The 12,210-nt window shown below is 37.3% G+C and overlaps 3 protein-coding genes across 3 annotated transcripts in view; 2 read left to right on the top strand and 1 right to left on the bottom strand.

Moving 5' to 3' along the window:
• Positions 1-829: 829 nt before the first annotated feature.
• LOC109007078 (peroxidase 43) lies at positions 830-4,066 on the top strand. Its single transcript, XM_018986604.1, has 4 exons — positions 830-1,155; positions 1,249-1,431; positions 1,532-1,694; positions 3,574-4,066. The coding sequence occupies exons 1-4, from the start codon at positions 961-963 to the stop codon at positions 3,996-3,998; spliced, it is 966 nt and encodes a 321-aa protein (XP_018842149.1). The 5' UTR covers positions 830-960; the 3' UTR covers positions 3,999-4,066.
• A 1,530-nt stretch (positions 4,067-5,596) lies between these two features.
• LOC109007077 (putative clathrin assembly protein At4g02650) lies at positions 5,597-8,586 on the top strand. The gene is made up of 3 exons (XM_018986603.2): positions 5,597-5,761; positions 6,338-7,035; positions 7,197-8,586. Exons 2-3 carry the CDS (start codon positions 6,381-6,383, stop codon positions 8,309-8,311), a joined length of 1,770 nt encoding a protein of 589 aa, XP_018842148.1. The 5' UTR covers positions 5,597-5,761; positions 6,338-6,380; the 3' UTR covers positions 8,312-8,586.
• A 787-nt stretch (positions 8,587-9,373) lies between these two features.
• Positions 9,374-12,210, bottom strand: part of LOC109007076 (phosphatidylserine decarboxylase proenzyme 3-like) — a 47,426-nt gene continuing 44,589 nt past the window's right edge. The window contains exon 21 of the mRNA XM_018986602.2: positions 9,374-9,645. Coding sequence (XP_018842147.2) covers positions 9,496-9,645 — 150 coding nt within the window. The 3' untranslated portion in view covers positions 9,374-9,495. The remainder of the gene's footprint in view (positions 9,646-12,210) is intronic.

Here is a 12,210-nt window from a genome sequence, read left to right as displayed (position 1 = left end):
ATAAATAAAATTTTGTTATATCGATAATGTAGAAGATATTTTTTTTTTTTTACACAAACTTATAAGTAGAGATCTTTTTTTTCAAAAAAAAAAAAATCATGACAAAATATACAGAAATATTTTATAAAATAAAAGATGAAATAAAATCATCATGATTTGTGTAAGTTCTCTTTTGAAAAAATTGACATATATAAAAAATTATTATTATTATTATTTTATGATCGATGAGTCTCATTGTTTTGAAAGGAATTCTACAAAATTCGCAAGAAGCAAACTTAATTATGCTTAGAATTACTCAAAAATGAAAATGTATAAATTAAAGAAAATTAATGATTTGTGTAAGTTTTAAATAGATAAATTATGTGCAAGATTTTGTAAAAAAGTAGATTAAACTTTAAATTATTTATTAGTGAGACTTGTTTTTTTTTTAGAAAAGCTATTTTGCCTTTCCAATTGTAAAACTCAAATGTATCACTTGATAATTTTTTTTTGTGTGTTTAAGGAAGTGATTTTAAGTATATTGATATATATATATATATATATTTTATTTTTTAAAAATATTAAAAAATATGAATAGAAAAAAAAAATTGTAAAAATAACTAGCGGTAAATCTAGAAGTAGAATAGTACCGCTCTTTTTTTAATTTTTTAATATATATATAAAAACTTATTTATTTGATTGAGTGAGACTTGCGCGAGACATTGCTCTAAATTTAAATTAAATGATGTAGTTATGCAAGGCGACAGCGCATGCAGCATGCAGTTTAGTCGACACATTGCATGCGCCAACATATCCTCATTCTGTCAGCTTATTAAGAGCCACCGAGATTCCGTCTCTAACCTAACTTTCCCCCTCTGCATGATTCGCTTTGATCTCTCTCTCCGCCTTCGATATTCGTATCTTTCTTAAGCCCATCCGTTTAATTCATAACCAGGGGCCGGCGGACGATATACGGCAATCATGTCGATTCATTTGGTTCTCGTACTTGCACTTTTTATTGGGATTTCTAAGGGTCAACTCAGAATCGGTTTCTACGCTGAAACATGCCCGGAAGCCGAGTCCATAGTCCGTGCTGTTGTCCAGGATGCCATTCTCTCTAAAGCTAACACAGCCGCCGCCTTGCTCAGGCTTCACTTCCATGACTGCTTTGTTGAGGTCTCTCTTTCTCTCTCTCTCTCTCAAACACACTTGCCTTCGGCACATTCATATGCAAGTATTGATCGGTGGGATTTTTTATGGCATCGTTAGGGCTGTGATGGTTCAATTTTGATCGAAAATGGTCCAAACGCCGAGAGACATGCATTTGGACATCAAGGCGTTGTAGGGTTTGAAGTGATAGAGAAAGCCAAAGCAGAGTTGGAAACAGTATGTCGAGGCGTGGTTTCTTGCGCAGACATCGTGGCCTTAGCAGCTCGAGACGCCATAGCCTTGGTACTTGTTTTTCCGGCCATTTTTTTATGCTTTAATTTAATATTATATATTACTTTGTTTCTGTTGTAAGTGGTATCACGTGCATGTTGTACAACTACAGGCAAATGGACCAGCTTATCAGGTTCCAACGGGCCGCAGAGATGGCCGGGTTTCCAACGTCTCATTGGCAGCTGAAATGCCGGATGTTAGTGATTCAATTCAGCAACTTAAGGCCAAGTTTTTGCAGAAGGGACTAACGGAGAAAGACCTAGTGCTTCTCAGTGGTATTATGCCTCTCTCTCTCTCATGCAGCTTGGATGAACTTATGTTTGGTGAAACTTGGAAGTGAAATGAATAAAAGCTTTTTTTTGGATACCATATATCAATGAGGTAATCTTGCAAAAGACACGAGTACCCTGTCTAGAAAAACATGATATATATATAACCATTTTGATCAGTTTTTATTTTGTAACTTCAAATCATGATCATCAATGACGATATGTATAAATGATAAAAATACACACACAGATATACATATACATATATATATAAATTATATTTTCATTCATTTTAGGTGGAAATACGGCAAAAAAAACCTAAGCCTAGCTGCATATGGAAATAAATTTTGTTATAGCTGTCACCTCAGAATGCACTTCGATAAATGTATATAATAATGCCTTCCGATCTTTATCGGTTTCTGCCTGCTGGTCCCCGGCCACGTGGTCCATAGCTAGCATGCAAAGCATCGATCTAGCCATCTGGGTTGATTTTAATTTATTTCTAGGTTAGTCTTTTTGGATACATTTGATAGAACTAAAATGTTAGTAGTTTACGGATTTACTCTTTCTGGATATGTTCGATCGATAGAAGAATCGGTTATATTTATTATAGGTTATGATATTAAATATATAAATTTATTGGGTTATTATTTATTTACATAAATTACTATTTTAAATAGATGTATTAATTCAGTGGTAACGGTGTGTTGTTTCAAATGAAAGGATAGGAGTTTGAAACTCTACAATTACAATTAAATTGATTTTTGAAGCATTATACCATATCAAAATGCCTCAGCCAATGTGCAAGTATCTAAGTGTTGTGACTGTTTATCCCACGTGCAAAGCTTGACTGGCCTAAACATTGTGTCTATCCAAGTCCAACACTTTACAAAATAAATCAAATTGCACTTGTGAAGTTTTGAACTTCTACTCTTTCATTTGAAACAACACATTATTACCATTGAACTACTGCATCTCTTTGAGATAGTGATTCACGTAAATAAATAGTAACCCACATTCAATAAATTCTACATATTTAATATCATAATCTATAATAAATTTAACAATCCCCCACTTAGATTACAATATTAAATTTTTAGTCAAATACTGATATCCTCATTCATACAAGAAGGTATCGCTCGATTTAAACGTTCAATTAGTGTAAGTATCTCAAATTCTTAATAAAGTCAATGGTGGCCTAGGCTTAAATCAAGACTCTATACGTTAAGAACAAAAATACCATACACATGATTCTATCCAATTTTACCATTTAGCATAACATCTAGCATTGGCCATCCTAGAAGGATTTCTCACATTAAATTAAATTTCAGTGTTATCCCAGTCACATAACTATAACTTGTTATTACTCATTAAACCTTTGTAACTTGTTATTACCTATTAAACCTTAGATTATTTATTAATAGTGTAAGAGACACTTCTGGAGATTCGAACTAATGCCCTTCATTTTCTAAGGGAAGCGCTTGACCACTAAGCTAGGCATACTATTTGGTCTTTAAGTGAAACATCATGACCTTTAAATCAGTAACTGTCAATTGAAAAATTACAAGTTAATCGTTGTGATATTTCATATGATGTCACTTCATTATCTATAAATAAGAAATGAGAGTGAGACCCACAAATTTATTCATTTCATTATTTCATATTTTCAGTTACTTACATAATTTTGTAAAAAAACTAAAATTACTATATACAGGGGTGATTTTATTATATTCTACACGTTTTAAAATTATATTTATTTTCTATTTGCACAATTTTTTTTAACAGTATCCATCACAGTACTTTAATTGACGGGTTTCCTACCTTATATATATCAATGATTATCACATTAATAACCCCATTAAGTCATACTGAAATTAACTTTCAGCTGCACATACGGTGGGAACAACAGCATGCTTCTTCATGACAAGACGGCTTTACAACTTTTTCCCAGCAGGTGGAGGAGCAGATCCAGCTATCAACCCTGCTTTTCTTCCAGAGCTAAAGGCCAGGTGCCCCCAAAATGGAGATGTTAATTCGCGATTGGCAATCGATCGTGGGAGTGAGCAGACATTTGATAAGCATATTTTGCAGAACATAAAGGACGGGTTTGCTGTGCTAGAATCTGATGCTAGACTTAATGACGATGAGACAACCAAGAGTATAATAGACTCCTACTTTGGTTTCCTCAATCCATTATTTGGACCATCTTTTGAGGCAGATTTTGTGGAATCCATCGTGAAGATGGGCCAGATTGGCGTCAAGACTGGTTTCCGCGGGGGAATTAGGCATGTATGTGCAGCTTTTAATTGAATATATACGAGCTTAATTTAAAGGCCAACATACAATTATTGAATTCTCCATGGCCAGGGAGATTAGCTTGCATATGCCTTTAATTATATATTTTGTTTGTTGAAACAGATTAGTTTTTTAATTTACTTTATGCCCTTAATATTATCATGGAGATCACATCACATGATTGCTATTAAAGTAATTATTACAAGAAATTAAGCGGCTGTAATTATCCGAACGAGAAATGATTTTCACGTCAATTTGCACAATAGTTTGCACAATAGTTTGCACAACAGTCCTAGGCGCCCTTAGTTTTCTCTTTTTTCTTTTTTCTTTTTCTCACACAAGGGGCTAAAGTTGTAAGAAACGGCTAGATCCAGAATTTCAAAAGTCATGCCACACGAGAGCTCACCTCGTCTCTCCCAAAAATTTCAAACCCAAATCCGGCCACCACCGTCTATAATGGTGCGATCAACAGAGTTTACACTAAATAGTCTCCATTGCCAAAACTTTCATGACAGAGCACAACCACATGGTACGCTCAACATAGCTTACACTAAACATATATATTGTCCTTATATAAATTATGGTAAACAAATTCTCAAAAATCAAATGAAAAAAAAAAAAACCTAGAGAGACTATGTGTTAGAGACGAGCATTGTCATGAAAGCACTGCTTGTCTCTAAGTCTAATAGGTTGGATTAAGATTATGTGAGTGTAACTATGATTCTTTCTTAAGAAGCGGCAAGAAATTATTTTGGACCCTTTTGTGCGCGTAAAGTAGTTAATTTTTTTTTTTCTTTTGTATAGAAGATGGGTATGTTGTGGAGTTTGGCTGGAGACTCGGTGGCATGGGGTTGAGTTTGTTCTCGTGACTCCAACTTGGCCCATGAGAGAGAGAGGGAGTGAGATTGGAGTTCATCGAAGGCCTTATTCAGAGAGAAAACTCTCTACAACGCCGATGAGGATGGTGGTGGCCAGATTTTAGGTTTAAATTTTGGGAAAGACGAGGTGAGGTACAGCGTGGGTTTGAGCATATTTCCAATTTTTTTCTTTTATAATTTTAGACTTTAGTCTCCCCCAATGCCAGCCCCTTTTGTGAGAAAAAAGAAAAAATTAATGACACGTAAGACTGTTGCGTAACTTGACGTAGGTATATCATTTCTCTATCGGAACAAATAAAGCAACTGCTGGGTAGACGACCACGTTATCAATGCAAAACCTAGCTAGCAGTGACAACATACCATTAATGATTTCTATGCGTCTCATATATGTACCATTGATCAAAACCACTAAAAACCACAAGTTGGTTTAGGAAAAGTCGTTCACCATTTTTCGAGCTAGGTTTTTCTGTGCATGCATGGATGCTCTCGTACGTTTATGATGCCCAACGGCATATATGTGATAATTGTTAAAGCTACTAGCGGGAATATTATTAATCCATAAACAAACATGTAGATTTAATATCTGTAGTATATTCTAATTAATATAGCTTATATTTGAAAAATACGATTTTCAAAGACTAGTATAACAATGAAGACCTTGAATTAGCAAATGGAATACTTACACGCCACATGGATGATTACCTCCCCCAGAGTCCCCGAAGTTTTATGCTCCAACCACGGCTAATACATGGTAAATTGAAAGGCTAGCTAAGCTGGAGACAGACACAAATTAAAGAGGAGAAGATATATAGCTACAGATTTACTTTTCTTCCGGCCTGTTGATCTCTTTCTTCTAAGCATCCATTGAACAATCTTTTGACTGCAGAGCGCAGTCGCTGGGTAAGAAATTTATAAATCTCTCGGCCTTTAGGTAGAAAGCATGCATATATATTTATTTTGATGGAATATTCATGTACACCAATAGTTTTCAGTCTCGTGCATTTTAAACAGTATTTCAATCATATAAGAAATCAATTCTCTTTGTATAGCTCATCACATGCATTAGCGGTGTCCCTGGACTGGATAAGCCGCAGACTATATATATATATGATACACATGAACATTCATCCTAAAAAATAATCATTTCTGTATAAATACGTTGCCTCTTTATCCCTATCTGGCGACTGATTATGCATGATACCCAACCATCATTGTAGAATAATATGAATTAAGATTTTCTGATCAACTTGTTTAGGATATGTATATGTATATATATGTACTTGGATGGCTCTCTCTTTAGGGTGAAAACCCACAGGAGTATCACACCTACAAGAGAAGCAGAGAATTGAATAAAAAATGGTTGTTTAATTGATGTGATGATCATCGATCCTAGCTATTTCCTACATACATGGCTTTTAACAAATTTCGAATCACTTGATAGGTGTATTTATTTGTTTTCCCCCCCTTTCTGGTCAGATCATCCTCACCGAGTCAAAACAAACAATTGAGAAATAAATCCATGGGAGCGAGCAAGATCAGAAAAGCTCTAGGAGCAGTGAAGGACACAACCAGCATAGGCCTTGCAAAAGTAGGAAGCAGCGCTTCCCTGGCTGACCTTGACATTGCCATTGTGAAGGCAACTAGACACGATGAATACCCGGCTGAGGAGAGGCATATTCGTGAGATACTCAGCTTGACATGCTACTCGCGTGCCTTCATCAGTGCTTGCGTCAACACCCTCTCCAGGCGCCTCAACAAGACCAGGAATTGGATCGTCGCACTTAAGACGCTCATGGTGATTCAACGCCTACTATTAGAGGGGGATCCTGCATATGAGCAAGAAGTATTTTTTGCAACCAGACAGGGGACTCGTCTTCTCAACATGTCAGATTTTCGCGACTCTTCCCAATCCAATTCATGGGACTATTCCTCGTTTGTTCGCACATATGCACTTTACCTCGACGAACGGCTTGAGTTTAGGATGCAAAGCCGGCGGGGGAAACGCAGTGGACACAGTTTTGATCATGAAGATCATGATCATGATCAGGAGGCCATGGCTAACCAAGCTGGTCCAAGAGCCACACCGGTGTGTGAGATGAGGACTGAGCTTATATTTTCTAGGGTACAACATTTGCAACAGCTCCTCGAACGCTTCTTAGCATGTCGCCCAACAGGTCTGTATTATTTACTACATGATATATATTTGCGTCTTTCTTGTCATGATATATGACAGATCGATCGACAAACCATATCATTGTCTGAGCTTTTCATTCAAGAATCGAATTCTTTTAAAGCATTCAGATTAACTAATAATATCAATTTTGGATTGACGCAGGTGTCGCAAAGACCAACCGAGTTGTGATAGTGGCTCTCTACCCTATTGTGAAAGAGAGTTTCCACATATATTACGACATAACAGAAATATTGGGTATCTTAGTTGATCGTTTCATGGAGCTAGAGGTCATTGATTGCGTGAGGGTCTATGAGATCTTTTGCCGTGTTGGCAAGCAGTTTGACGAACTTGAAATGTTCTACGCCTGGTGCAACAGTACCGGAATTGGGCGTTCTTCTGAATTCCCTGAACTTGAGAAAATTACTGGAAAGAAACTTGAGCTCATGGATGAGTTCATTCGAGAGAAGTCGGCTTTGGTTCAAAGCATAAAACCAAAGTCTCAAGAAGAGAAAAAGGAAGAGACTGATCAAGAGGTTGTAGAAAAAAATGAAGAAGATATGAACGCGATAAAGGCTCTACCACCACCAGAGGGTTTCACTGAAGCCTCAATTGAGGAAGAGAAAAAGGAAGAAACGAAAGAAGAGTGCGAGGAAGCCAAAGTTACACAACAAGAGGGTGATCTGTTGAACCTAGGAGATGATGCAATAACAAGCGAAGAACATGCAGACAAACTAGCCTTAGCCTTATTTGACGGCGTTGTGCCACTGGCAACAAATGAAGTGCCAGCTCTTACCTGGGAGGCCTTCAATGACGAGAAATCAGACTGGGAGACAACATTGGTTCAGTCAGCAAGCAATCTCTCAGGTCAGAAGGCGACACTTGGCGGCGGCTTTGACATGTTGTTGCTTGACGGCATGTATAAACAGTCGGCCACAACTACAGCCATGGCCGGTCCAGATTATGGGACGAGTACTGGGAGTGCGAGTAGTGTGGCACTTGGATCAGCTGGAAAACCAGCAATGCTGGCATTGCCGGCACCGCCAACACCAGAGGGTGGTTCAACTTCTACGACAAGTGTAGATCCATTTGCGGCGTCCCTGGCAGTGCCAGCCCCGGCGTATGTGCAAATGTCAGAGATGGAGAAAAAACAAAAGCTGTTGGTGGAAGAACAGTTGATGTGGCAGCAGTATGCAAGGGATGGGATGCAAGGGCAGATTGGAATGACAAAGATACAACCCCACAATCCTTACAACATGGGAGGTTACACACACAGCTAGTAGTATTGAAGCTAATTTCTCTGTTCATTGCTTGTAACAGTTAACCTTTGTGTTTGATCCTTTATCTTTTCTCCGGTCACTTGTCTTTCCTCTTCTTTTTTTGTTTCGTGTATAGATAGGCATTCGGTATGATAAGGGGAAAATATATCTTTGTAATTAATAGTGCCATTGCCATTAGTACATTACTCTTAAGAAAACATAAAAATACTTCCATCTTACTACACCCTCCTCAAATAAGAAAAAATAAATGCATCAAGTGAACCTTACAATATTTATTTCTATCTGTATAAATATTCAAGTAGCATTAAACGAACAATATATATTGTAAGATCCATTTTATGTGTCTATGTCCTTACCACTTGAGACTCAAATTCGAGTAAATACTCAAAATGTTTTACCCATACACCTAACACAATTAATATAGAAGCCTTACACCCATAAAAAAAAAAATATTAATAATGTTTTGTACTTAATTTTATAAATGTAACGAGTCAAATACTAAATGATGGATTTACATACCAACTTATAAGTGGCATAACCATTAATACGTATATACGCGTACATATATATATATATATATTGTGGGTACATTAGTTTCCTCATTAAAGTTCAAAATCTACCTCTAACTGTATATGGCCAACATGTAACCAATTCCATATTATTAAAATTTTATAATTATACAAGTAATTATAATAATGACATCGTGTAATAAGATGAGAGCAATGCCATATCTTCATTTTGAGATTATCTAATAATTAGCACTAAATCAAATATAACTTATTAGTGTTATGCTATATACTGTTATCTAGCCTCACTCTTGTTACAATATACTGATGTGATATTGACTATTAGTTATGTTAGATAAATTCTTGTTTTTCAAAATAATAAATTTAAAGTTTGATGAATGATGTCACATCAACACAGTAAAATGTAAATAAAATAAATGCGTAATATACAAGAATTTTCTTCTTGTGATTCTTTTTGTTTTATTGTAAAAACTACTATTCCATTTCAATTAATTATTACGTCAAGGAAAAAACAGAAATAATAATGCAAGTACCGTATCCTTAAAAAGTAACACGCATGCGATTAATTGCAAAGAAGATTCTGGCTTGAATTCAGTCCAAGTAAAAATATACAAATTTAAATTTACTCACAGGTATCCCATAGAAGAATGAATGATCTCACTCTCCTAAATTACAGCTTTGCAAATTCGGCAACACACTTTCTGAGAGCCTCTTTTTAGAGACACCCAACTTCATTCCAACAGAAACCAATGTCTCCAGTGCTCTGGCACTATTTGATAGGAGGTCCTCGTCTATCTCAATTGCATCCTGCAGAAAGCCGCACAGATTAAGGTACATACTTTTCAAGATGGCTATATTCATAAAAACTTCCGGATATGCAGCTCAATTCAATACGCAAAAAACCCCAAATTCTCGTGAAGCATTTTTCTTTTCTATATTGAAGAAATGCAAAATTTGTAACACACCCCAAGTGTTTGGCAAAAATACACAAAGAAAAGCTCACTTCGGCACCTTCAGAAAAAAGAGGAAGAAGAAAATGATGAAAGAGAATAACTTTGATTCAGTTTTTGCATGCCATTACAAGACGGACGTTCCACTACATATACTGATAGAACCCTTAACAAACTCACGGGCAAGGCTAACACACTAGAACAAAAGAAAAAGACATAAGCATAACGGGGGCCACAGCCCAACCCCAACTTATCAAGCTAATTACACACTAAAGGCCACAGGCTGACTCCAGCAACCTACCCAAGCCCACCAAGGCTTTGGCCCACTACTGTCACTGTAAATTGAACTGTAATAAACCCTCTCCCTTCAAAGCACGTTGCCCACAAGGTGCGAGTATGTTTCTTTGAGTTGTGTGGGTAAACTGAACTTCCTATTACTTTTTGGATTAAGCCTTTCTAGCTATGGTCAATCTCCCTTGATTGCACAGTAGCCGAGTGCAAGAAAAAATTTTGAGGCATAATAGTGCAACCCACAACTTCAACACCCTGCTGTCTTGTTTTGGAGCTCAGTTTCGGAATTAAAATACCAAGAAGAAGTTCTATGCCGCTGGACTTTGCTTTGCCAAACATCCAAGCAATTAAGACTGCCATTGTCGCAATGAGAACAGTAAGGACGGCTATTACCAAAACAGGCCATCTTAAGTTCCCAGGTACAGACGCATAAAATCCAACATTCTCAATTAAATGATTCTTAGATAGATATGCAGCCTGCCCCATATATGAAAGAATCAAAGCTGAATAAACAGACGTGAAAGCAATCTTTATTGATATCTGTGAAAAGTGTCCAAGATCAGCAAACATGGCTTCCGAACCTGTTATGCAAAAGAATTCCACCCGGGGACATCCAACCTTTGCTTTTGAGTGTTCCTTAAAAATTGAGACATGTAACATGGAGAGAATTCCTGATAGACATGAGGGTTCCAACGAAATATGTTATATATACCCATGCCATTAATGCACAAAAGCCATGTCAAAACTAGAGGAGCAAACAAGAACCCAATACTGGGGGTGTCATAATGTTGAAGGGCAAACAAGCCTATCAATATGATGCACGCAACTGGAACTTCAACATTTGCATCAGAACCACTAAGTTTTATTAGCTGCTTCCCATCACAATTAAGAACTGCTGGCAAGTTGATTAATACTTCAACCAATAATATTTCTCCGCATGACCTTAGTGAGCGGCTAAGCACATCCTCACCATATTGCACTCTACCATAGGCCCGTAAAAGAGATGCATATGTTGCCCAACTCGGGAGAAATCCATTGTTGATCATTTCCTTGCAGATGGCTTTCGCCTGCTGAGGCCTTTTAGGTCTTTCCATAGCATCCGACAAAGTATTATATATAACCAAGTTAGGCTTCGCATCAAGAGCCTTCATCTCTTCAAAAACATTCAAGCACCCGTCAAAGTTTCCTAACACCCCATATGCTTTAATCAATGTCAAGAATGTGACATTATCAGATTTTAACCCTCTTCAAGCATTTCATCAAACAGATTCTCTGCTCTCACCAAATCCTCATACTTCTGAGCTTTTCATCGAGAATCACTTCACTATTTGGTTTCACAATCACAGCATCTTGTTCCAAAATTCTATCCCCTAAAGCCCCCAGAACTCCAGTATTTATGTTCAAAAGCAACACATAATACCCATAATTAATTGGGTCTAATTCAAACAATTTTCTAGCAGAAACCTCACCCAGCTCAATGTTTTTGTGAATTCAAGCCCCAAGAAGGGAGCTCCAGACCACAGAGTCAGGCCTCACCTTCATTTCCTTAATCAAGTCATAAGCCATGTTGAGATGGCCGGCATGCCCAAGAAGATCAACCAAACATGCGTAATGCTCTACCCCAGGTTCTATGCCAAATTCATGGTCTATGCCAAAAGACCAGCATGGCTGCAAGCAGCTAGAACCGAGGTAAAAGTGACACAATTTGGTTTGACCTCAGTGGTAATCATCTTATAGCAGACTTCCAGAGCTTCTATGGCTCAGCCTGCATTCCATAACCAGCAATCATGGGCAGTCCATGAATTTACATTCTTCTACTTCATGCAAGCAACTCTCCCACATTTGCTATACATGTCAACAATAGAGGTACCCACAAATACATTCTCCTCCAAACCCATTTTTATAACCTGGTCACGTATGCACGTATCCAGGCCCCAATTCGCAGGGCCCCTGAGTTCACACAGGCCAACAACATAGCCGATAAAGTCACTGCATATATGTTACCAACGGCATCCTCTCTGTCAGAGAGACTAGAGAGTCCCATCAAGTCCTTGACGTACCCAAGGAAATCCTCCATGGTTTTGGCTGTTGGTTCTTCATCCTTGTGAGCCACGATCACAGAAGAGCAAAA

Source organism: Juglans regia, chromosome 13, assembly GCF_001411555.2.
Source record: "Juglans regia cultivar Chandler chromosome 13, Walnut 2.0, whole genome shotgun sequence".
Classification (NCBI taxonomy): Eukaryota; Viridiplantae; Streptophyta; class Magnoliopsida; order Fagales; family Juglandaceae; genus Juglans; species Juglans regia.
The sequence above is the reverse complement of the archived record's forward strand: the minus strand, read 5'-3'. Positions and strand labels throughout refer to the sequence as shown.